The sequence below is a fragment of the Neopsephotus bourkii genome, unplaced genomic scaffold (genome assembly GCF_033783945.1).
Source record: "Neopsephotus bourkii isolate Nb327-2 ecotype Australia unplaced genomic scaffold, CSIRO-AGI_Nbou_v1 NB_1634, whole genome shotgun sequence".
NCBI classification, from domain to species: Eukaryota; Metazoa; Chordata; class Aves; order Psittaciformes; family Psittacidae; genus Neopsephotus; species Neopsephotus bourkii.
Genome location: NW_026902109.1, coordinates 6,513,021 through 6,540,494, shown reverse-complemented (window position 1 = coordinate 6,540,494; position 27,474 = coordinate 6,513,021). Strand labels below are relative to the sequence as shown.

Genomic DNA, 27,474 nt, shown 5'->3' with positions numbered 1-27,474 from the left:
GAAAATGTCTCAAAAAATCCATGGGTATTCTATCTATAATGAATAAGTACTTCTTTTACCCCACTCTACAGCTAATTTAAAGATGATGCCCTAGTTTTTGCTTGGTGTGTTTCTTTAATTGATGGAGCCTCTTCTCACTGTAAATCAGAGCTAGAAAGGACTAGAAATACAACTACAATACTGAGTTTTCACAAGCTCGATTCACTGATTTTATTGGTGTGGCCTCTGACTGAAGACTAATATTTCATTCATTGACCTGGTTCTGTTTTTTGAAATGATAAAAATGACTATTGGGAACCAACTGAACCTGTCAATGTTGGCACAGTAACTGACACTTGTTCTCAACTCTCAATAAACCTGTGAGTTAAACTACTAAAGCAGAAGAAAAAGATGGAGAGGAATTAATCTATATTGTTCTTATAATAAACAGTTGGTGTTAAAACAGCAACACAGTATACTACATCAATACCATTTCACTGTTTTACACCAATAAGTGAGTTTCTTCTCTCATGAAAGAGTGTAGCTCCAGAGGTTAGCCAAACAATCAAGGTGTCAATTTCTCATCTCATTCATATCACCTGTTACAAAGCCTTAGGTACAGATTTTAGCAGGTTCAGGAAGTATGTATTTGCATGACTGGACTGGATCGTGGCTGGGTGAGCATATTCCTGCGTGACAAGGGGTACCAAAACCTTAAAATTACCAACAGAATCAAGTAATCCCTATCACAAAAACTGTGATTTAATTCAGCTATTAATACTGCTGAGCAAGGAGTTCCCCAATAGATGTGCCTCCTCGCAAGGGCTGGTTGAATCTGCATCCTAGCCAAAGCCCAGAATGAATCCAACATCTTCACCACTTCCTACTAAGGCTTCCACACCCAAAGGTTTCATACTTGCAGAGTCTCACAAAAGCAACACACTACTGGTAGGAAGCCCAGGCAGAGGTGGACTCTTCCTGCTACAGTGGAGGAAGAGATGGAGAGAATGTGGCAGTTTGTAAAACAAATTAACTTAGAATACTGGTAAAAGACACCAAGTTCATTTGAGATTGATGGACATATTCTGCCTCTTTCCTGCAAAAACCCACACCAAACACGTTGACTTTGGTTAGTCAAATGTTGCCTTCCAACGCCTTAGACCACCACCCAATATTATCCCAGAGGACATTTTTCCTCTCTTTTCTTGCACACAAAGGCTTACGAGACAGTTCCAATTCAAATTGTTCAACGATCCCTTTGATGTTACATAACAGCCCACTTGGAAGGCACACTGCCAGCACTGCTTGCTTGCTTACTCACTCAGGTCATAAAAGTGCTGCCAGAAAGCCTCCATCCACTCATGAAGTTCGTCCCTACTGTCAGCAGCAAAAAGTTGCGTCACAGCTTCTCCAGACACAGGGTTGATAACAGAGAAGTTATTAGTCCTTCTCTTGGAGTCCTTATCCACAGCTCGAATTCTGGTTTCCTAGGAACGACAAATTGTGATTAATGAGTTATTGCTTCAGCTCCATGCTGGTATCGCCTTATAGCCAATGATACTATAAGAGATGTATAATTTGTCTTTTTATCTAATCCATATTATATCCAAAACAACCAGCAAAAAAAAAAAACAAAAACAAAAAAACAACAACAAAAAACCCAAACCCAAAACTAATGTCAGGAATCACTTACGAGAATATTTTCCCATAAAACTATTAAAATGGCATAAAATATGAAAAATAAGGGAATGAAGCGCAATTATTGCTGTTTAGTTTAGAATGTGTTTTATGTTTTCCCTCCCCCTGCCTTCACCAGCTCATCTCACACCGCTCATTCTTCACAGTGGCTTCATGAACCAAAAATAAGAGCAAGTAGCTCCTTTTCTCCCAACTCTTCAGCTGGACAACCACATCGTTACAGCCACTGTTTAGGTCTGCTACTGTACTTCTGTGGGTTGCTGATTATGCGGTCTGTTCTAAACTTGTATTATTTTACGTTCATCTTGGTGAATCAGGACATTCAGGGCTCGTACTATAGTGACAGGAAAGGCAAAAATAAACTTATCTAGTCCACATTTAAAGAAGCATTTGTAGCAGTTACCCATGCAACTGCTAGAGCACATTTCCAGGATGAAAAAACCACTTTGCTATAATATAAAAAAAAATCCTATTTGTCATTTCAAAATAAGACATTTTTGTTGTGCCTTAACTAGGGAGAGCTACACAGAAACAATTAAAAAAAAAGTATGTGAGAAGTATATCACAGGTCTATCAAATTTTTTCAGCTAATGTTAGAAAGACTTTCAGGTTACACAGCAGCACTGTTACAGCCAAGGTTTCCCCTTCCTTCTGTTTGGGGGTGTAGTTCCTTCAGTGGGGAAAAGAAAAAAAAAATAATTCATATGTAAAATACCAAAACATTTTGGTAAAAGTCTGGTAAAACACAACTGAAAAACCTTTCAGAACACAACCGGTCAACATTGCTGCTCGTCACAACCTGATGAACAAATTAAAATAATTAATGTTACTTTACTTACAAAAGTAAATGCAGAAACCCTGGGAATACCTTTGCATATACAATTCAACCTGACTGAACAAGCAATGGCCTATTACAACACAGCCCTCAAAAGGTTTTTTGGCATACCCAGGAGAACAGCATAATCCCAAACCTTGCTGGGGTGATGAGTTTTGGCGCCAGGGAGCCAACTAGCACCCTACATCTGGCCAGCCCTGGAGCCTGGCAGGACATGAGGCTGCCTAACACATGTTAAGACCACACAGCACCCTCCTGACACACAAGGGTGTCCCCTGGCATGGGGAGTGCCCCAGGTTTTGAAGGAAGCCAACAACCACAGCCAGGGCTGTGCTCAAATGTCTCCTGTCTCGCAGGACAGTGAATCTGACCACAAAGGTGGCTTCGGACATTCCTCAAAATACAGTAGGGACAGCTCAACCATGTTCAGTTTTACACGATTCAACCAAATGTCAAACATCTGTTAAAAGATGTTAAACATACACCTACAGAAATTAAGTTTACACATGGGATCCCATGGGAATAAGTGAATAAGCCTAGTTCTGACACTCAGAAAACCAAAAAATTGTTCTACAGAACAATCCTCAGATTTTAAATGCATTACTGAAGTAACCATTTGAAATACAAACAGCTGCTTGTAGCATATCTGATGGATATGCTCATTTAAATTCTTCTGTCTAAAAATAGGAGATGAAGTAATTCATCCATAAGTGCTCTATATCCCATTAACTCAGGTAACCATAGATACCAGCAAAAAAATTAAATCAAATAGATTAACATTTGACAGGTAAGAACTTCAAGCATGCCATACACACAAGTTTATTTAATGATGTTTGCTGTAGGTTTTATCCCACAACTATGGTATTATTTAAAGGAGATAAATCCTCAAGCAACAATCTATATCTGATGCTTGAATATTTAGGGAGTGATACAAGATGCCCTTACAGTAATGAGCTTGATGACTTTACCAAGCTTGGATGAATTACACTACATGTCCAGTTCCACTTAACCACAAAACAAACAAAAAACCCATACCCAAAACAAAACAAAACTATAGAGAGAGAGAGAATGAGAGAGAAAGAGAGGGGACACCTTTGTGTTGCTGAGATGCAACACTTTCCTGCTAGGCCAATCTGAACACATTGAGGAGCAATGGTTATAAAGGTCACTTTAAGACATCAAAACAAGCTACAGTTCTTGAAAAAAATATTAAATAACCTAAGATCTGGACCTGTGTATTTATTTTAAGGTTAAACAAATTAAATCACATATAACAAACTTCCTTCATGTTTTTAGTACCAAAAAATAAGCCAAGAAATAACATGACACTGGAAACAAAATATAATCTCTTCATGTGTTGGTTTCTGTAATGTTAATAATTTCCATGGGTTCTCTTTTAGGCAAGCAGGGAAATTCAGTTAAATTTAAAACTGGCTTTCAAGCACATTAATGCGCAAGAGTGGATTCACCCTATCAGCTATGAATACTTCCTCCTTTCATCTTCATTGTTTTGTGAACTTCTATTAATATAACATCTTTGTGGCCACTGGGTGGTAAGTATTATGTGTAAATATAATATGGAAAAGCAATATTAGGATTTCTATGTTATTTTAGCTATCTTAGGTACAGTGCAGCAGCTAAAAACCAGGAGGAGATGGCATTATATGACCAACCAGCATTCTGTGGAGCACCAGGGAGCCATAACACATAGTGTCCAAACCACTCAAGTTGAGCATGTGTGTTATAAGGTCCATCGTGTGGGATCTAGTTATTATATCTGCTTCCCCTGCCCACATTCACAACCTCTTTCAAGCAACTGCAAGACTAAATTGAGCAATATGATGTGAGATATCAGACATTTGGAGGCACTTAACTAGTCTGTGTTTTTCCAAATTATTTTCACATGTATGAAGGCTTGTGGAAGCCAAGCAGTGGGACAAAGCCCTTACTACAGAGAACACAGATATTCTCAGGGCTTCTCTCATTTCAGCACTGCTGGAGCTCCCTGACGCAAGCAGAGAATATTGTTCACATTGCTGGCTCCCTAAATGTTCACATGGTCAAGAACTCAAATCAATATACTTCTGCTCCAGACCAAGACTGAACTTCCTAGTTGCCTAGAAGTTATGTTGCTGCAGCCATCATTACCTTTTCCAACAAACTCTATCTGGCCTAGCCCAGAACAGATGTTCCAACAAGAACTGTCATTCAAGGTAACAGTTTGCAAAAATCGCAGAATCATAGAATGGCTTGGGTTGGAAGGGACCTTAAGGACCATCTAGTTCCAACCCCCTGCCATAAGTAGGGACACCTTCCACTAGACCAGGTTGCTCAAAGCCCATCCAACCTGACCTTGAACACTGCCAGGGATGGGGCTGCCACAACTTCTGTGGGCAACCTGTGCCACTGTCTCACCACCCTCACAGTAAAGAGTTACTTCCAAATATCTAATCTCAATCTATGCTCTTTCACCTTATAGCCATTTCCCCTTGTCCAATCACTACGTGCCCCTGTAAACAAGTCTCTGTTCAGATTCCTCGCAGGCCTCCTTAAGGTATCAAAAGGCTGCATTAAGGTATCTCCCAAGCCTTATATTCTCCAGACTGAAATACCATGTTTTTTGCCCTTTCACTCCTGCTGCACTGTTCAGCAATCAGTCTGTGAACCCTGAGCCCAAGGCTGCAAACATTTGCTGTTTCTCATCCTGCTGACCTCAACAATTAGCATGAACAGAGATAGCTTTGGGCCTGCTGCACTGCATGGCACCACAGCAAAGACTGCACTGGCAAAATATGCCAGGAAGGAAATCGCAAGCCTATGATAATTTGAAACGACATCCCAGAATTCCTCAAGCTTCAGGCATACATAGCACACAAAAAAAAGTTTTGTAATCTGTAACTGAGATACAATACAATATGTATACCAAATACTGAGCCACTAACGTGAAATGCTGGCACACACCCCTATTTGCTAAGCTATCAGGTGTAGGCAAGGCCTTTATTATTCATTTCAAACTAAAGAAAACTTGAAAAAAAGTCAGGAGCTGGCCCACAAGGAGTATTTCTTGTTCAAACTGGATGCCAGCAAATTTTCTTTGCTACAGAAAATATCATTTCTCTTTTCCTACTTAGTTGTGCAATATAATATGTTATAATCACATTTAGCTGGAACAATAATAGTAACACTTGCATAATAGGAACTGCAGAACCATTCTTGCTCAACAGCAGTAGCAGTGAAGTCATCTGAAGTTGAAGTAATGACTTTGCTAGTCTTAATGGCTTCTTTGAGTCTCGATTCAAAAGGAATGGGAAATAAGGCTATCAGTGGGAATATTTTCCAGAGTTTCTCATAAATCCAGATGATTTCATTACTTTTCAAAAAGTATCTTTCAATTACATGTAAAAGATCAGCTCCACATTGCAAATGAAAATGCCACATATGCAACCAGAAGAGATTTTACTTAGAATGTCTAGAGTGGATGTTCAAGCTCAACTTTCATTTTGAAATTGCTGTTTCTATAACAACACATAACAGACAAGCCCATATGATTAGTCTGCCTTCATTTAAATCTGTAAGAGAAATTTCATAACAAAGAAGTCAAAAAATATCTGCAGGCATTAAGCTATTTTCAAGAGAAACTGTTTAAGTAGTAAAGTATCCAGACACATTTAAATTGATTTTTTTTTTTCTGGTGTTAATTTAAATTGAAGAAGGATTCACAGCCATATTCTCCAGCAGTCTGACATTTCTGTAAAATGATATAAGATACATTATTTTTGTACCTTCTACACGTTAGCTTTAAGGATACTCTGCAAACATATGGACAGTTTCTAGGCAAAGGCTTATTAAGCTGGATTTTAAGTTCTGAGCATATTGGAAACTTGGAGGGAGCAAAATACCCTAGTAGAATATGGATATTTTAAAAGAAAAAGCAAAACTAGGATATTGACCAAAACAGAGACAAGACAAAGATAGATACAAGGCAGCCTGATAGATACTTTTTAAAAATAATTACTGTCACATTTTAGAATATGGATTTAATAATTCTACAATTTACTAAAGTTTAACATAACTCATATTCTGAGCAGCTGGAAAACAGTATTATGGCAAAGGCCAAGTAGCGCAATTAAAAGTGATTGAAGATGTATGCAAGTAAACTTGCTTAGTTTCACTATTGTGACATTCAGACATTTAATGCAAATGCATGAACAACTGGAATTAAAAATGACTTTGTTAATAGATACAGCACTAGCAGAATGGTGGTTTTATTTAAGGAATCAATTTGAATCTTATCAAATTAAATAAGAAGTAGTAATACAAACAGGTGATATTCCTATACCTGGTTTAAATGTTTGGTTTACATACAAGTCTCACTATAGGTAAGAATACAGCCATACTTTCCAGAAAATTTAAAGCCACCAAAAGCTGACACTGCTGTTGTAAGAAGCAGTTCTTTATTAATCCATGACCCTACTTATTCCCCTTTGTAGCCTAGCCCCTTTCTTGTACCACACAAGCATTTGTGTAGCTATGTAGTGAACTGGCTAAGAGACTTTATTAAAAGGGAATTACAGTTGAAGCCAACCCTCCTCCTGCCCCCCAAATGAGATAATTTTAACCCACACCAGTTCTCTTGTCCAATTCATCAGTCAGCTGCCCTAATGCCTGCCCTGGGTATAAAGCAGCGCAGAAGCATTAACAAATGACTGGACAAGAGGATATTTCGTTCAGAATTAGTGTTGGCGTTAACCATTCACAGTAGTACAGCAGCACAGCAGCAGAATCCAGATCGACCTGTGCTTAACACAGTTTTCAAATGTGTCTGTCTACTTACATAAGATGAATCCACCTATGTCAATCACAAATAACATTAAATCCCTCAGCTCACCCTTGTGTGCTATTAACTCCTGATAATTGCATTAAAACCAGTTTTTGAAAGCATCTGTTCAGTCTAATGATCACCATTCTAAAAAGTCCTTCCAATAATATTCCTACATTGAACACTTAAACATTACTTCTAATTAAATACTTAATGCTTCTTTAGCCAAATAGTAAGTAACATTTTAACTTTATGTTTTAAACTCAGCCTTTCTAACCAGGGCATGAAAAGCAGCAATAACATCAGTCTAGGGAGCAGAACTTCCAAGGTTATTGTGCCTTCTAAAAAAACACTATTAAGAAAAGCAGCTTATTTTAAGGCACTGAAATATTTTGAACAATTTTCTAGCTCTCCTTCTAATTAAGACTGTGGCCAAATAACACAAAAGCAGCTTTTGTTAAATTCCACCTTGCTGAGGACAAAATTCTACCAGAGCTTTGCTAAGGGACTGTAAGCAATACATTTCCAAGGGCTGTCTTACGGAACTGTCATATAAGAAGTTACCACTTTTGCTAAAGTAAAACATCCTCTTTTTTACCTTTATGTTAAACAGTCTAATGCAATAGAAGGAACTTACCTTCTCAGAAAAAGTTCAGTGACTGCAAATTTCACTGAAGCATATCCCACCCACATACTAACTATAGAGCATTCTGCATACCAGCAGATTAGAGCCCAAATGACAGCAGGCCTTAAAAAACATCAACCAACCAACCAAAAAAACAACCTCCCCTGAAATAAACAAAACCCAAACAAAATAAAAAACCCATACAACAAATTTTACCTTGTTGATGGGAACTGTCAATGCTGGCTCCAGTTTAGCCTCAATTTCTTCTGGTGAGTTGTAACAAAAGAGTTTGCCACCTCTTAGCACACAATACAGCCTCCTCCAGCTAGTTAGACTTCCTATCATTTGCTAAGAAGAAGAAATAGTCAGAAATTGCCAAACATAAATTACAAATTAAAAGCGTATTATAAGGTTCAGATCAGCCCTATGTGAATAAAACTTAGCCACACCTAATTCTTTCCTAAAACAAAATCTTTCTGTTGCAGAACACTTCAGAGTCAGTGACTTTTGAAATGTTAGCAATGCTTTAAATGTCTTTTGATGCTTTACAGTTTTTGCAGAATTATTGCCAGGTTACACTAACAACACAGAATTTGCTGGTTCACACAGAATGAAATCTAGAACTGGTGTCCACTGTAAGAAAGAAACCACTTTTTATTAGCTATAGTAATTACACAGTAAGAGAAATAAAAGAAGTATCTCACTTTGGAAATACACAGTACATTCAACAAATGTCAAAGACATTTGTCTAGCATTTCCACTTTCTGAAATGAATTTTATGAACAGCTTTCATAAATGTATTATAGTTTCACAACAAGTTTAAAGCCTGTAATTCAGCACTCCTGACAAATAACCCAGCCCCTCTGGCCCTCCACTAACACCTTCCCATTTGCCTAGCTGTGCAATGAACCAAAATAGAGAAGTATACTGAGTTCACATGAATCATTTTTTAAGGGATGAGTTTAAATACAGCTTGGTTCACCAGTCAGATTATCCCATGCTGTGATATGAACTCTTGTGCTAGCACAATGAGAGGCAGATACAAGGATGAGAGCCATAGGTTTATTAGGACTATTGCCATCAAGTACCAGCCTAAACCAATTCTGAAACAACTACTACACTTGATCTTTAGGTAACAGCCTAAATAATTTTATTGATAAGCATGCCAAGGAAACATCTATTTCTCACACTTAACCACTGAAGATACTGTTTGTGAACAGTGTTTTGAGATAGTTTTGCCCTTGCTCTAGAAAGAACGTATGAAAAATAACAGTTCTCAAGAAACCACTTCAGCTAAAAGCAAACATTTGAACAATTGACTCTTAGTGACAGCTATTAACAGAAGATGATGTAAGCACAAGCAAAGTCTTCTTACCTGTTGATTAAGAAAACCTGCCATCATATCCCTAGCCATGCAGGAAGGCTGAGCCACTAAACGGCAACACATGTTTCCGTACAGGGGTAGCCAAAAAGAGGATTCCTCTAGAGGAAAAGACCAGGCAAAAGAAAGACAACACTTAGTTCTAAACATTTGCCCTATGTACATAATTTGACTTTCTCTATCCAGTTTTACATTAAGATCATGAATGCAAAAAAAAAAATTTAAAGAGTTTTTATCATGTAACTCAAAACTAAACATCAGGTTTAGTCTAATAAAGTTCTTTTTATTAAAAAGAAATCAAGTAAAAATGAAATTATATTCTACAAGAACAAGTTGTTCTCACATAAATTACAGCTCTAAATCTCCTTTCACAGCTAGAGACATTTTGAAAGATAAATACACTGATCACCTAAGCAGGTGATCACTGATCATCTAATACCACTGATCATCTAAGCAGGATCCCTAAGCCCATCCCATTGCAACGCACAGCTACATTTAAATGTGAGCACTTTGCTGCAGATTGTTTAATTAAGGCTTAGAATTTCTGTCTACTTCTGTCTTCAGCACCTGAACAACATATAGGATTCCAAGGACTTTCTAACGAACTACAATATCCCTCCTCACTCAGCTCTGCTATGCAATAGGCTCTCCCTTCTGTAATTAGAAGCAGGTAATACAAAGTTCCATTGATACTACTCTGTCTTTGGCCATGTTTTAGAAATGCTTGTAATGAATCAAAATTTCCAGGTATGTAATTTCTCACCAGAGTAAGTTATGTAAATTAATGACAGAAAAAGGAATTTGAAGGAGTATAAAGTGCTAATAAGGAAAGATTACAAAGATACTCAGAATTAATCATCCAACCCTTCAAGAAACAAATGCCCCATAAATCTTCAAATCTGTACGTATTCAGAATTAGTGCAGTGTAAAGAATGAAATTCTCTTTGGGGTCAAGTTTACCCAAGTAAAAGATAATGTTCCCAGATGCTACAGTGAAATATACTGAAAGTCCCATGTCTGAAGTTAACAGAGGGTGGCTTATGGGAGGGGCCCTCCTTTCAGAAAATAATGGACAAAGTATCAAAACTGGTACTCTTGCTACTTAAATCATTAACTTCAGTTGCAGCATAAAGATAGTCCCTGTGTTAGCAGCTAGCTTGACTGCTGCCAACTTGTGCTGCCCCAGAGGTTAAGTACAGTGAAAAACACAAAATGTAAGCACACATGCTTACGTCCTCTGCTAAATTTGGGCCTGAAACAACCTAGCTGAACTGAAGCTATTTTTCTACTTTCTTCCTGACTACAGAGGAAAAAAACTTTTCTTTCATTCTGATACCCTTCCTCAGTTGTGAGGAAGGGGAAATAATTTGTATATAGCTATAATTCACTTAAGACCAAGATGCAAATGACAGAAGAAACTCCCAAAAGAATTAAATTTTCATCTGGACTTGAAATTTTATTCAACTTATTGTTTACTCAGCTGTGTACAAATGCCTGTTTTAGAGCCGTTAAATATTTTATTAAAGTTGTTCTATATTAAGTATCAAGAAAAATAATATATTTAAGCCTCTAGTTTACAAGACAGAGAAATGCAAAATGTTACTGTTTTTATTTCCTTAAATTAGTACCACATGTACTTACCATTTCCTGTAATAGTAAGGTTGTGAGTCCTAAAATTGTCCTCAGCACTCTCCAGCCCCAAAGTGGTATATGCTAGCATACTGTATTTTGCTCCACTAAATGTGAAAGAAAAGGCACATTTAAGACACTTCTGCTTCACATTGCTCAGGCAGTAATTAAAGGGAGTCTTGACATGCCCGAGATAACACATTTGGGTACTAGGGAATGCCAAGGTGCAAGGCACCACCTGTCAGTGACCACAGATTGCCACTCCCCAAAACCTCTTCCCAAAGAACTCCCCTATCTCTGGTTTTTCCTCGTAAACCGACACTACCCCACAGTCTGCTCATCTGCCTCCTATAAGCTTATCTCCTGCCTCCACTCAGTGAATACCTCTAGTTCCCTCCCACACCACAGGTCCTAGCCCAGTGCCACAAGGCTCCATCAGGTGGCTCTTTCCATAGCCTTCTCCTGGACCTGTCTGCCAGGAGACTTCTGACCAGGGCTGCCAAACTGACCTGTAAAGGTTGTGCTATCCAAACTCTCTGCATCCTGAGGATGCTAAGAGCATCTCTCTCCTCTAGTCAGACACCAAGTAACTTTAAACAGCTTTACAGCTTTTATTCACTTTTATTCCTAGGCCTAAAGCAACTAGATTTGGTAACAGGTTCAAAAACTGCTATAGCTCATAGAACAATGGATGACGTAAACTCCATCTGAAAATACAGGTTAAAAATTAAAAGGCTTTATACTGCTCCTCCATGATGCTCTGCTCTTCTACTTTGCCTGTGTAGACTACACTTTATAGAACAGTTGTTTATATATGTATTTTTTAATATTATCTAATAGCTTGATTCTTTGCACACAGAAATCTGCAGAAGTGCTACAGTCAGTTTTGTTGCATAAAGAACTCTTTCACATGTGCTTACAGGTTTCAGAATGTTTTATCTTTGGTTTGGTTTTTGCCTAGGGAAAAAAAAATGCATTTACAATTCAGCACAGTGCATGTGGAATGCAATTCTTGGAATAAACTAGTATAAATTTGGTACATGTTTAACCTCTTCCCTAAATACTCTTCAGACCAAGTAACAGATTTACAGTTCAGTGATGCAGTAAGAATTCCACCTGGCTAATGGCTTTTTAAACAAAATTCACAAGAAAACAAACCCCTCAAAGTCACTAACTGCTCTCCCTAACAGGATCTAGCATAAGATCTCCTCAGGAGAGCATAAGACAGTGGTATAAAAGATAAGACATCACTGCACTAACATCACTAAAATAATAGCTTTCTATCGCAATATTTTTCAAATGTTATTTTTCGTAATAGCACATTGGGAACATATGTTTTTAACAATCTTTGGCTCTTCAGAGAAACAGGGCAGATGCCTACCTAACCCTAATTAAAGAGGAGAAGGCAAGTAGCAAGTTTGTTAGCAGGCAGATCTGTTACACATCTATCTCAAGGGAAGAAAGAGAAAATTAAATATGATATACCAGTCCAAGTGAAGAAACAGTACTGTGAAACATTACAAGAGGGCAATATGAATGAAATCTCATCGGCATTTGTATACATTCCCTGCTAGACTGTTCACTAACAGAAGATTCTCCGCTGATTATGTTCTGCTATGCAGTTGAGCAATAGATTGCTATTCTATTTAAAATATACCAAAAAGTTTGGTTTCTTTTCACAGATAAAAACTTCTTTGCTGATTTTTAACTTTTTTCCTAAACCATGACTAATTACCACAACAACCTTGCCAAAAAAAATAGCTACTTCACTTTTAAAATATGCTTCACACTAACATTTTCATTCTAAAATACAAGTCACTCCTTTCAGCCAGCTGCAATAATGATTTAGAAAAGTTTCATCTGCAAACATTTTTCAGATTTAACAGGCTACTCAGGATTGTTGACTACATTTTGCTCCTACATTTCACAGAATTAGCTAACTGCCTTAAATGTCAGTATCTCTGTATAACAAAGAACAATCTGCCTGCTGCATCTCATTCAGTGCTTTGCAAATCTATAGTATTCTTCCATGTAATAATTTTATTAAAACAAAAACAAGAACCAGTTCATCTCCACAACACGCCTGTGGCAAAGGTGCATTGATAAATCTGTTTGCTGATCAAGAGACAGGCACCAAAGTTGCCCCACAGACACTGGCATGGGAAGATGTAACTATATCACCCTTTCTATCAATGAGTATTAATACACCTCAGATTCCAGAATATTAGCTCCAATATTAGAAATCTCAAGGTTAGTTTGCTCATCCAGATATAGAGAGTGGAGGATTCATGAGTTATTAAAAATATATATATATTCTGAAAAAAGTCTAATATGCTCACCTTTCAATCAGACCTTAAATAACAGAAGGCAAAACCAAAGATAACCTTCAGCTACTAGAAAGAACCCAGCTGTAAAAGTGAGGCCATTACAATAGACTATGTACTTCTAGCAAAATATCACTATGAATTTGCCAATTCAAACAGACACCAAAACTGTGCCTCCAGCCCACTGGAGGACAATACATAAAAGGCAATAACAACTCTATGCAGAGGCCCATTCTGCAAGTGAATAAACATGCACTTCATGAAGTCTCTAATAATTTATCTAAAGAGCAACCTACTCTGGAATTCAAAAGTATAACTTCACTATGACATATATATATATATAAGTCTAAAATAGAAAAAATAAACAGGCAACAGACTGTAGAGAAATTAAAAGACAGATAATTAAGAGTAGAGAGAATATTAGTTAGTATAATGAAAGCTAACCAACTTAAGCAAGCATTCAAAACACCATGTCACTAAGCTTTTACAAGAAGTTACAAGGCTGACAGTTTCTTCACTAACCAGGGAGATTTCTAAGCTAAGAAGTTTCATGCAGAGGGATCACAAAGTTTTTGGAAAATGGAGAACTTTACTCATGGGTGATCTGAAAAGAAAAATGCCTGTACAAATTAAATCTACTGATAAAAAGGTGTTAATATAATACAGAAAGTTGTTGCAGTTGAATTTCACCTGCTGGACTAATAAAGCGCTCTGTGAATGCTTGAAAGATCTCCTGTAATCTAGCAATCTCTTCCCTTCTATAAGAGCTACATACCAAGATCTTACAAATATGTATCTTAAGGAAAATCTATTAAAAAAAAGAAAAAATCTCAACTTATTTTCTGCCTATAATAACTCCCTTCTTTTCAAGAATCTTTTTTAATCACCTAGCAAAGCCATCATTAGACACATCACTGTTCATTTAACTTTGTTAAACAAGTAAGTCACTGTGAGATGATTATTTACAGTAGAAAAAATAAACTTCAAGATGGAGGAAAGGAAAATGCAATCACAATCAAGAAACCAAAAGCTAAACAAAAGGGAAGAGGCAACTATTTAGATTATCTACTGATACTTCTTCCTTAAAAGACAGGCAATCTATATTCTAGAAAGTATGGTCAGAAAATAAGCTAGTGGTTATATCTGAAGCAAACTATAATGATAGTGTGCCATCGCCCAGCTGGAGCTTGTAGAAAGCACAGTGACCTGACATGATGTAGATTGAAAGATACATTGTTACTAGGTGGAACACACTGGAAAGTTAGCAATGAAATTTGCTTCGCTCTGTGAAGCGGATCTCTTGGACGTGTATTTTTGATTGAAACAGTAGTATCAGTATACAGTAATATCAGTTTGACAAAGATAGAATATGCTTGAATGTTTCCTTTTAAAATCCAGGCAAATAGGTACATGAAGGTAGACTAAGACTACATTCAGTAATTAGAATTAGGTATTGATTCTTTATTGTTCAGCTGCCTAAAATAAAGTAATTCCTTGAAAACATTGCTTTCTTTAAAAAAAAAAAAAAGAAAATAAATATCATTAGTATTTACAGTTTAAGTATTTGGCCTGCTTAAAGCTTAATGAAATTAAAGTAGCTAGGAAATACTAGTGGGCAGTTAGCTTCTTTAAAAAAATGAATGAAAGACTTCAGATTGTTTTTAAAAGGAAACAGGTAAATTACTGGGAACAACACTTATTTCTACAAACACTGAAAACCAGCAAGACATTTTAAAATATTCTGTGCTAAAGTCAATTAAGAAAACTGTTAAGCAACTTGTAACTGTAAAGTGCCTTTGACAGACCAGTTTTACTGAAAAGCCAGCAAGTGGAATGTTCCCCATGTGCACAGTATATACCCCAGGCACAACAAAAGAACTTGGTCAGCTTCATTAGGGGAGAGGGTATAAGAAAGGGTTCTCCTGCCTACAAACCACACTTCTTTATTTGACACAACCTGTAAATTTTAGACATGTTTACCTCTCTGTCAAGTACAAGTAAAACTGGCTGAGTGCAAAAATAATACCGGGGAGGGGGTAAATGGTAAAGGGAAAAGGAGAAGTAGATGGGCAGATGGACCCAGACAAACAGATTGTACAAGCTTGATTTCCTCCAGAGGTCAAACTAAAAATACTATAGGATTTGCAAGTAACAGTGGATTTGCCAGCTATTTAGCTGTATAGCAGAAAAATAAAGCTTTTGTGTTTCAAGATCAGAACCAGGACCCAGGGCTGAGCAACATTACTGGAATTCACACCTACTTTCTCATTTCCTATTTAATTTTTTTTTTCCACTTGGTAAGTACAGAAATAAACAACTCATTGGCAATTTGCCAAAAGATTACAATACATTTGGTTTATTTCTACTTTAAAAGCGATGAAACCAGAATATCAATATGTATGCCTTACTGGATGACAGGGTCAGGAGGCAAAAGGGATTCAGTGCTGTCTTCTTCCAGTGAAGCTTTGATTTTCTTCCCTGTAGCTTTGCTGAGGGATGTTTTAAGCTTCTTTGCTAGTTTCTTAGGTGTATTCGTTACACAGAAAGACTCCTCTGTACAGCAACTATACACTTCAACCTTCAGCTGGAAATCTGGTCTTGCTTCATCACTGAAGGGGAAGAGGAGAAAATGTCAGAGCATTTGTTAATAAACAGAGTATGTAGGCAAGGAACACTACTGCTACTTCATATAATAAATAACATGTATTTCTAATCAAGGGAAGGAATGCCATAAGATTCAGGCAAAGACATACATTAATATGGAATTAAAGACTAGAGTACACAGGAATAACAGCACTGAAGTCATGAGATGGAGCTTATAATTAAACCATAAACAAATGAAAACAGGAAATTCAACGTTTAGGCTAAAAGCTGAAAAAAACCTCCATGTTATGGAAATACACAAGCAAAACATTCAAACATACTTAAATCTGCCCTCTACTGTTACGCAAAAATCACGATGGAAAACCTATCCATGCCTATGGCCCTAAATCAGATTGAGCTGTTTTAAAGATATGTTGCAGCCTATTCCCTTCACATTTACAGGAAAAAAAAAAAAAACTATCTCACTTATAACCAACAAAAACTGTCATTCATAATTTAACTTCTGTCTGCAGCTTCTGCTTTCTCCTTTCATTTCTATTGATCATCTTGTTCTCAAGCTCAGTCATCAGACTGGAAGCCTGACCTCATCTTTCAGGTACAAATCATTTAATTACACACGCCCATAATGAAATCATCCCAAAGGCTTTTATAAAAGACGGTCTGTCTATCTCGGGGGATACAAGGCAAGTTAGACTGCCTCTTCTGCTTTTGTTGCAGTATTTCACAGAAAATTCTAATGGTCAAGTTTCATATCTTTGAAGAAAATCTGATTTAAAGATCTACTTTCTCTCAACCACTCAGCTTTCAGGATCTTTATTTAAAATTTTCAGTAGTTTCAGCTTTCCAGTCAATCTTCCTCAAGAGACCAAATTTAAATTGCTAATATAAAAAATAAAGGGCGGGGGAAAGGGCAGTTAAGTACCTCTCAGGACTCTATTAAAAATTCTAAGGCACAAAGAATTATGAGAACACCTTTCTACTGTTTTCCAGGTTACTTTTAAAGACAAGTGAATAATTTCCTGTCTAGTATTCTTCATATTCTTCAACTATACAGACTGTGTCCGTAGCACATGTTCATATAGGTGTAACAGAACATGAAGTGTGGAAAGAGATCATAGCCTTCTGTACAGAACAATACTTAAAATGCTGGGTGCAACATCCGTGCCTATACTTTCATAACTCTTTCAGGTTCTAGTAGTAAACTAATTCTGTCCCTGAGGTACAAGTTTGTTTATCTCTTCATATAAGGAAAAATGCTTCAGCACAGCAAAAATGAAAAGAAGTACAGTTCAAATGGCATAATTAGCATCATTATGCACATGAAAACCAACCTTCCAGAGAAGGGGTTCCACCATCCACAGGACCTCTACTGATTCCTTTGTCCACAGAAAAACTTAGTGGACCTCAGTCAATCTTACTCATAGTCATACCCACTTTCAAAAGAAACAGCAATATTCATACTTCATTCAACAGAAGTAAATTATACTCACAATATGGTTACATTTTCAAAACAAAGATCTGTTATGGCTTTATCCACAATAGCCACCTCTGTATCAAAAACCTCAGCTCCCATTTTGAACAAACAAAAAACTGCATAGCGCTGTGATTCTGGAGAAAGCCAAACAAACGTTTTATTAGCCATATTACACATTGCAATACTAAATACTTTCAGTAAACAGAAGTAGAAGAAATGGCAATTCTGACTTCTAAGGAACTGATCTCCAATTCTTTCCACCATAAATTTTCATCACTGGATTTTATGATAATTGAGCTGTCAAAGCTGTTGTGAAGGTAAAGCAACATTCACAGAGGAAAAAAACTCCTACCTTTGCTCAACTTTTTCTGATAATCACTTATAGTTTGTGGTGGCAACTTCAGAAATGTTAGTAAAAAATATAATTCTGTTAAATAAAGCTGATATTAAGCAAAAAACTCTAATATTTGATCCAAAGGCTATATCATTTTGTGGATATACTATATAGGATTAGAATATTTCACCATGCTTTGCCCTCTGACCATATTGAAAATCAAAGTAAAATCAATGCCAGGCGACAGCTGGAACAGATTTAGGGTTAATCTCCATGACACAGCAAAACACGTGCACTTCAAGACTATCTAATAGTATATCTAACACTAACAGACAACTTTTATTTAAATTTCTCACTGGAAACAGGCTCCAATATACTCTCTCAAGTGTAAACAACACATAGAACAACACGTTTAATCAGAAGTTTCTCAGCTACCGATTTAATAGCAACACTTGCCTGTTGCTTCCTCTGGAATTTCTCCTTATGAGGACTTCTTAGAGACCAGGCTTTAAACATTCAAAACTACAGGACTTTGAACTAACTCAGTTTGCCATAACCAAGTATAGATTCCCCCATCCAGTTTAAATTTACAAGCATAAGCAACTGTTTATCACAGTAGTTATTACGTCTTACGTACTTTCTTTATTGCTGAAGTGATCAGAGCCTTTCCACATTAATGGTATTCGAATATCTAAAGAAAAAAAAAAAGGTGGGGAATTAAGTTATAGCCAATACTGTAGATCTGTGACCAAAATAAATTACAGAAAGTGTCTGGTTTCCCTTCCCGATGTTCTGGGTGTAACAGGACCTTCTACCCAAAGAACAGCGTAACTATTTCAACTTTATTATCCATTTCAAAAGAAAATTCATCAGTTAGTTCATCTTGAAATGTCATTTTCTTTTAGAAATGCTAAAATAAACAGTATTTTCAATCTCATTTGAAAGTACCTGAAACGACATTTCACAGTGGCTGTGTAACAGTTCTGAGAGAACACAGAAGTTCTGTGCCCATGATTATGCACAGATGTCAACTGAAACTGTTTGCCTTGTGCTGGAAACCACTCATCCAACTGCAAGAAGAAAAACTTCCTGGTTTAATGAAAGGGCTGGGATACTTATACTGCAAAGACTTAAGTCTGGTTTTGCTAACCACAGAGAAAGTATCACTTATAATCACATTCCCAGTTAGAATTGTCTAAGTTGACACAAAAAGTTTATAACTCTATTTTTTTTTTTTAATTCAAATATCCTTCCACTTCAGAACCATACTAGAGAGGCAATTACAGACCATTATTTTAAGTCATGCTCTTGCCATTTTAATACCAGGAAAGTATTTTCCTCAACAAATTTTCCAATTTATCTACTCACTTCAGCGGAGTAGAACAACATTTTCCTCCAGCTTCAAGGACTCAGGTCTAGTCATAATGTTTCTTATGAGTCCCTTATTGAAAGTCAAATGCAGTGGGGCCTTTATAAATCCGAAGTTCTTTTTTTAAGTACAACAGTGTTGTTTAAAAGTATATGCAATATATTAAGTGACACATGATGGCAGCAGTGAACAGCACTAGCTCAACTATTTTGGTAAAAATCTTTAATGATGTTATAAGGAAGCATCGCCGTCTCTAGTGTTGATCTCCATATGAGACTGATGGAAAAATCCACATACAGTATGCTAAGATGCAAAACAGTAGTGGTATTTTGGCTTGTTGTTATGTATTCTGACAGGGTTTTATCCACAAAACTTACTGCTGATTTAAGTGAAAGTGCATATAGTCAGAGTGTTTCAGAAGCTATATAAAATAAAAAAAATAAAAACTAAGCTAATTTTGATTATAGTATGGGACACCTTATTATACACACTATTTAAATTCTGAAATTTGCAAATTAATCTAGTTTTAAGTGCTCATGAAAACTAACATTTTCAACAGTATACAGCTTTAGACTGCTACAGCTTCCTAAAAATCAATACATCACCATGTTCTGAAACTGCTATCCAAAGACACATTTGCATAGTAAGAATTTCTAAAAAAAGTGGTTTTGAATGAGGAAAGAAGTAGTTTCATAGAATCATAGTATGATTAGGACTGGAAAGGACCTTAAGATCATCTAGTTCCAACCCGACTGCTATGGGCTGGGATGCCTCACACTAGACCATGTCACACAAGGCTCTGTCCAACCTGGCCTTGAACACTGCCAGGGATGGAGCATTTACCACTTCTTTGGGCAACCCATTCCAGTGCCTCACCACCCTTACAGGAAAGAACTTCATCTTTAACCTGAGTCTCCCCTGTTTAAGTTTAAACCCATAACCCCTAACATTACATTTTCATGTTCATTAAAACAGTTACAGAAGTTTCTCTCAAAGTTTAAAAACATAAATGTATTTATCTCTGTCAGAGGCAAAGCACAGAATGTTTCTTTCTGAAAAGACAAAGGTCTTAAATTTACATAAATATGTGAAAATAGTTACAACAAAAGCTTTTTTTCACCTTTAATCATAGCAAACTCTGACAATTTTAATGTGCACAATAGGTCTTGTTAACAATTAAATTATTAGGTTAAAGATTACTTCTGTATGCCACTTTCAATATCATGCAAGCTGAAAAATCTGTACCTTAGAAAATCATCAGGCCACAGATAGTCAATTGCTTGAACAAGTTTCCTACATGCAACTTGTAAATCAGTTTTCAATTCATTCATGGATTGAAAGAGCTGCCATTTATCAAAAACAAAGATCAATTTTCACACACCTTAATTTCAGTTACCATTAGCTGTAAATCCATGGGGATTCAAACTGAACACATTCCAACACTACAATTAATCAGATTTAAAGCCAATGATTTCTTTTTAAACTTACTTTAAATTATAATTATGCTTTTTGATCAACATTTAATGTATTCTGACATATTTTTGATAATGTATTATCAAAATAATTGATAAATATATAATTTATTCACACATGTGGGGGATACATAAGTAAAAATAATACAAGTGTGAAAATCTGCAGATTAAGGAATGCACTCCCCACACAGTATCTGACATACAGTTGCTTTCTGTGGGAGTACATTCCTCAGTACTCCTGCATAGCTGTTCCTGAACTTTTAGTGTTGGCCACATGATCACACTTTTTTTTGGTAATAGTTTAAGCTTCTGGCATGTACTAACCATATGATACACTAATATATTTATAAGTAGATGGATTACTTTCCCCTAAAAAAAAATAGCCCTGTATCTTCAGTTCTTAGATTACATGTCCTGTCATATTACATGGACTACCACTCACTCCTTTATTTCCAGCCTCTCCTAGACAATTCAGTCACGACATCTTCTGATTCACGCCGCTTGTATTCACAACTGCATTCTCAACAAGGCAGGCACATGCACACGCGTGTGCCTTCCAAACACGCAGGGCAACTTCAGTTTCTAAAACACTTAAGGTTGGCATACAAGAGAGGAGAAATGTAACATGCTGGTTTGCTACACAAGGATTGGGAAAAACAGGGAAAGAATAATAATGGGACATTACAGTGTGTGAACATACTGCAGCTGTGGAAGCAGACAGGACCTAGTTTGGCATGCTAAACTGACACAGGGTAACGGGTCAGAGGGCAACAAAAGGAGAAACCAAGGAGGCATTCATCTGTCTTGCCCAGAGGCTCCTCCCTTGCTAAGCACAAACAAGCTTGTCCTCACAATTACTTCTCATGTACCCAGTTTTTCTCTTCTTAGGCAAAAAACCGCAGAAAATGAGTTAATTACAGCAGATCCATAGACAGCATAAATCTCTCAGCAAAGGTCAAGAACATAATTTGGGTTTTCCTGCCATAAAACAGAGCTGGATAGGCTTCCTGGCACAAGTATCTGAAGGGGACGAGGCATGGCAGCATCCCAGCATGCACAGATTTGAGTTCACAAGGTATTTGATGTCTCTCTCCGCTCTTCACCTCAATCTGTGCCATACTTCTGAGGATCATAATCTCCATCTTGAGAACCACTATGTTAGTAACTGGACAGAATCATTACCAGACGGCATATAATAGGAAGTGGTGTATTTCAACCTTCTGCTCTCTTGTCCTGTCAAAAAACTAGCTAAATGTTTCACATCTTGAACAGATTTCTCATACGAAAAATACAGTCCTTACACAAGTCTGATTTTCTAGAGATAACAAAAGTATATTATATGACCCTAAAGACCTCACTGCAGATAACTCTATAAATGCAAAGAAAGGTGAAACCACAGCACAGACAGACAAACAAATGCTTTCATCCAACTACCATAAGGAGGAAGGTCAGATGCATTCTGCAAACAGCTGTGCTGGCAGAAAACATTATTGAACCAAGTGCTCATCACTCTTCTACTAGATGTTACCTTGCTTAAAGATATATCAAAATATGTGGAATTAACCAAAACAGTTTAAATAGTGAGCCCTCCAACACTTTTATTTTTAATTAAGCAAGTAGGGAAGCACAAACAGATCTCTTCTCAGAGCTAGCATAACAGCCACAATGAACAACTACAGGAATGCTGAATGTAGCAACATCCACTATTGGCACAGGCAAACAAAATGGTAAATTCAGAGTGCTGAAGTCTGAGAACTGGCTAAGAAAGAGTATACCGGCCTACTGAAAATGACTGCTAAATATTCTTGCTAGTTTGCATGGAAGCCATACCACTATACCTTTGTTGTAGTAATGTAATCTGCGGTAATCAGATAACATTTGCATACTAGTTATAATTCTGCCCTCAACTGGTTAGCCACACCCTGTATGATCCCTTCAAAGTTTGTCTTTGTTGGGAGAAAAAAAAAAACAAATTATCAGCACATTCACACTTCCTTAGCTTTGAAATGTATTCGGTATCTCATGACAAATAGAAAAAAAAAAGTATTTTCCACTGTGAAAGCCCCTGAACATAAAATGGAAATACTAGATAGGATCTTTAAAAGCAGGTGTGTGACTTAAAAGCATGAGTCCCCTTGAAGCACAAGAGGATTTATGCCCCCCCCCACACACACTTTAAAAATACAAACTGTACAAACAAGATTGTATTACAAGTTACTCTCCAGCAAATCAGCTCCCATAATTAAGTGAATACCCAGCCACTTACCTGATATAGCAACCTTTGCTCTGCATGCCATCCGGTCTTTTTTCCCATTTTCTGAAAGCCTGATGAAAAGAAGAAAAGAAAAATGAGGTTTGAGATCTGTGCATTTAGACTTCCAGAAGTCAACCCTTTAAACATCAGAAAGTGTCAAGGTTTTCATATTATAGTTCATTTCAAATACTTTTCTTTAAATTTGGTATCTCTGGTTTAATATATGAGCCATTAAGATTCTTGAGGATAATCTGGAAGGAAGGTACATCATCAATTTTCTTAATTCCCTAGAAGATTTTACTCCAAAGCTTGTTTAACCCAGGTATTTAAAGACAAGTAGATTCATCTTTCTTGTCTTTTCTAGCTCCAACAGAATTAAGTATGTTATCAACTTTTCTCCTGCTGTACACATCAATGAATAAGCAACTTAATTTATCAGTTCTATTATTGGTTAGAGAATTGCTACCTCCTCTATTAAAAGACTAATAATAAAATGTTGCATTCTTACTATTGTGATTTTACATGGAGGCAGACAGTCTACTAAGCAGCCAGAGTGCAGATCTCAAAGTTAACCTTAAATTGAATCAAAACAATCTATAGATAATGAGTAACAATAGAGCGCTTTCCTTATATCTGCTACTGCTCCCAACTCCTAACCAAATAAGGTGAAATGAAAATTTTTAGCTGCTACCAATATCCTGACTTCAAGAGACAGTTCTAGTATCTTCTGAACTCACAGATTACAGATGCACATAACAAGAAACAGGCAAAATTCATTTGAAAACCCTAGAATTTCCTCTCTAAGACATCATAATTTTATCTGGATTAAACTTTAACCAAATTCCAGTCTTGGGCAAATGCTTAAAGAGGTGCAAAGGCATTAGCAGCTGTCAAAGATACGATCTAAATGGTAGAGAAATAACTCTATCGCATGCATCTCTTCTTATGACCTCCACTGACAATTCAAAGTACCCTGTAAGACATACTCTAAGCAAAGCATGACAGATACAAGTCAGGCAAAAAAATACAGCTCAATATTACTGTAAGAAAGCAATACAGCTGTTCAAATATATCTTCAAGTATTTCTGCCCTGTTCTAGACATGTGTTCTAGCCATCACCATTCTGTGGTCAACAACAAAGACAGAGGATTGAGTACATACCTGAGACTATTCCATCATTAAAAACATAAATTAAAAATGAATTGCTATAAAGGTGTTCACTTTAGTAGAAAAAAGCAATACAGTTGTGAGAATTACAGAACACTACACATTTTAAGTGCTAGTTTTCAGAATCAGCTTTCATGGTAATGGTTGATATAGTCAGAAAATGCAGTTCTTTCCTTCAATAATCTCCTATAAGGCCACATTTGCAATAGCAAAAGTAGCAGGACTGTTCCTATAGATAAAATTAACTGGAGCTAAGCACATACTCAAGGAATTTCTATGCTAAAGTGCAATGTAATGTTTCATTAAAGCAATAACATAAGAGCAGTAGTGTCTCTGCACCATGATTCTCAACACTGTACCCAAAATATATTTCATTAGGCAAAAATTATGACACTATTCAAATAAACACTCTTCATTCAAGAATTATAATGTAAGAATCTTTTCAACCAAACTGATTTTTGTTCATTACTTTGCTGTAGTTAACAGAAGTGACCAGCAGAGGGTACCAATTAACCATGATGCTTCCATCGTTAAAGTGACCTGAATAACAATAGAAAGAATGAAACATAGGTGTATTCTTCGACAGTTTTGTTCCTTCAGATTTAGTTAGGCTCCTTTCCATAGCTTAAAGGTGATCAAGCAAATTATGTCTGACTATTATGTTACCTGATATTCAGATGCTGAATTGCAGTTTAATTTCAATAAAAGCTATATAGAAAAACATGACTTGTATTTCATTTTCTAAAGTAAAAAGAAGATACTGGAATGGTCTTATAAAATAACGTTTTAAGGCAACAGTAATGTATGCTTGTATGGGGAAAGACAGAAAGAAGGGTTTAAATCCACTTTCCTAGACAGGCTGCTAAGAATTCATGTAAGCAAAAGCCTCCTTCCTAATGCTTCATTTGAATTTGAGCTGTTACTCACTGTTCTCTGGTTCTGCATGAGATCAGCTCTTCTTGCTGGTTCTGTAGCTCTGTCCTGTATGCAAGTATACGAGCATTGCTGACCATAAGGTTTTTAACTGCTTGCAAGAGTTGGTCCTTTTGTGTGCTCACTGCAAGTAGTTTACAGATACCTTCTCGCATGCGGATTTCAAAGTTAATCTTCTCTTGAATGTCGTACTCCTATATATGCAAAAAAACAATGGACTAAAAAAAAAAACCAACAATAGCATCCTCAATTTTTAAACAAGCTCTACCTATTTCACAGTTGGAATAGAAAACCCTATGTTTTAATTATAGACAGCCATTACAACTGTTATTAAACATAAAATGATGTTTCTCTTTTCAGGAAAAAAAAAAAAAAGAGTAAAACACAGGATGTAGCAGATTGATTATATCCATTATGCATGTAAATTCCATGGTAGCTAACCATAGCATCTAAAAGTTCCTAAAAATTTACATGCCTCAAGGTCTCATTCATAGGATCATAACACATGGTTGGCTCATACAGTCACTGAGCAAAGCTTATAATTTAATAACCCACTTTTTATAGTAACCCCTACTAGAATAAACCCTAAACTCTGGAAAAATATCAGAAACATTTCTGATTTAAAATATCAGAAATTCAATCTCATTATTTCTCTGACCATCATCTTAAAAAGGGTTAAAAAAAAAAAAAAAGTGAGTTTTTTTTCACTTCTGGTTGATACAAAGTTATGGTAACACAGCAAGTAAAAGAAAAAAAAATAATAATATCATAATACTTGACTGTTTCAGGCTGTGAACTGAAAGTCAGGCAGCTGTGGTAGCTTCAACACCACACAAGCATCTCACCCTACTTCACGACACAGTCATAGAATCATTGAAAGGTTTGGGTTGGAAAGGACCTTAAGATCATCTAGTTCCAAGCCCTTGCCATGGGCAGGGACACCTCCCAATTAAACGGTGTCACCCAAGGCACTGTTCAACCTGACCTTGAACACTGCCAGGGATGGAGCATTTAGCACTTTATTGGGCAATCTGTTCTAGTGCCTCACCACTCTCACAGTAAAGAACTTCTTCCTTATATCCAATCTAAACTTCCCCTGTTTTAACCCGTTACAGCTTGTCCTATCACTACAGTCCCTAGTGAAGAGTCCCTCCCCCGCATCTTTGTGCAGGATAAAGTGCTTTTTCCATGTTCAAAGCAGTGCAGGATAAAACAATGCGCCAACATCTCCACATCCCCAGCATCTGCTTCTCTATCTATAGTTTTTCTCAGCACTTGTCCCTGAAGGGAAGCAAATAACTTTCATCAATCTTCTTTTGTTCCAAGTCAAATCTTACACAGCTATGGAAAGCTAAGCAAGGCTCACACCTGTCCCTAAGAAATAATTACCCATTCTTTAAGCCTAAGCTACTAATACATCAGCTGTTACAAACCTGAATTTCATTTCAGAAGAGTAAAAAAGTACTTCCCCCTAAGATTTCCCAGGGCAATAGGCCTCTGAACTGACCCAGTACAGGCTGTGGCTCCTCTCCAGGTTTATCACCTGGTACGTAACTATGGTGAGGAGATAAACTCTCATACATCAGGGCATCTCCGCCTATCTGGACTAGCATTAAATGGTTGTTGGACCATAGCTGAAGTAATTGCATGAATCTCATGGAATGACTTAGCAGCCTGATTTGGAGTGTATGAATTTCTTCATGTCTACCAAAAAAAAAAAAAAAAAAGGAATAAATTGGTCAGCTTTTTTTTTTGTTTTGTTTTCAGTTCTTTCTAAAAATACAAGCACACCATCTGGACTGAGGGAATGATGCATCACTGTTTTGCCATATGCTGTCTAGTAAGGCACCATTTCCCTTGTGGTCTCCATCGTTTCCCTACCAGTGGCAGCATAACCCAGACAAGATTACTAACAGCTGTTGAGATTTGCAGCCCCACACTCAGGAGCTGCCTAAGCAGTACTTTCAGGAAGAGTCTAGGTATTCTCCACCTAAGTGTACCTAGGATATAAGAAAATTTCAGGGATTGTCAGTTTTACATAGTGGTGGAGTCACAAATCAACAACAACAAAAAAATCCAACAACTAAGAAAACTACGGATACTACCAATGGCAGGAAAGACTGAAATCTTACTTTATTTAATTGATATCTTAAAAACAAGCTTTCAGAATCTTATTCCAAAGTACACTTCTGATTTATTAACACTGTCACATCTAAACCTTACAGGTCTAATATATTTATTTAAAATGGTAACCAAGTGGTCAGGCAGCAAGTATTTTTCTAAAACAGAGCACGAAGACAAGCTGCTAGCTCGGGGACTTTTCTAGCTAGACTCAGGAACGAATATGCATCATAATTGGTAGCAACAGCCTTACAGATGCGGTTGAGTGCCACTAATTCAGGTTTTTAAGTGATTCGACGTTTAAGAAAACCCTTGTGAATAGGAAAGTCAATGGCTAAAAGACTGAGGAGTTAGAAGGGTTCAGTTTTGCACTCAGCCCCTTAGCAGGGTGCTCAGGGAGCTGACCTCCAAGGCAGCATCACTTCTGTCCGGACAGCCATCCGGCAGCTTCCCCAG

The 27,474-nt window shown here is 36.9% G+C and overlaps 1 protein-coding gene across 6 annotated transcripts in view; it reads right to left on the bottom strand.

Moving 5' to 3' along the window:
* RTKN2 (rhotekin 2) overlaps window positions 1-27,474 on the bottom strand; it is a 49,668-nt gene that overhangs the window by 4,850 nt on the left and 17,344 nt on the right. For 3 of the 6 annotated variants that reach the window (XM_061374031.1, XM_061374029.1, XM_061374033.1), the window contains exons 2-10: window positions 24,892-25,091; window positions 22,810-22,868; window positions 18,340-18,393; window positions 17,385-17,502; window positions 15,699-15,899; window positions 10,979-11,073; window positions 9,332-9,438; window positions 8,173-8,304; window positions 1,301-1,466 (exon numbers count right to left, since the gene is read on the bottom strand). In XM_061374031.1, coding sequence (XP_061230015.1) covers window positions 1,301-1,466; window positions 8,173-8,304; window positions 9,332-9,438; window positions 10,979-11,073; window positions 15,699-15,899; window positions 17,385-17,502; window positions 18,340-18,393; window positions 22,810-22,868; window positions 24,892-25,052 — 1,093 coding nt within the window. In that variant the 5' untranslated portion in view covers window positions 25,053-25,091. Of the gene's footprint in view, window positions 1-1,300; window positions 1,467-8,172; window positions 8,305-9,331; window positions 9,439-10,978; window positions 11,074-15,698; window positions 15,900-17,384; window positions 17,503-18,339; window positions 18,394-22,809; window positions 22,869-24,891; window positions 25,092-26,330; window positions 26,448-27,474 lie in introns of those variants that run through there. The other 3 variants (XM_061374034.1, XM_061374032.1, XM_061374035.1) reach the window with 3 other exon arrangements.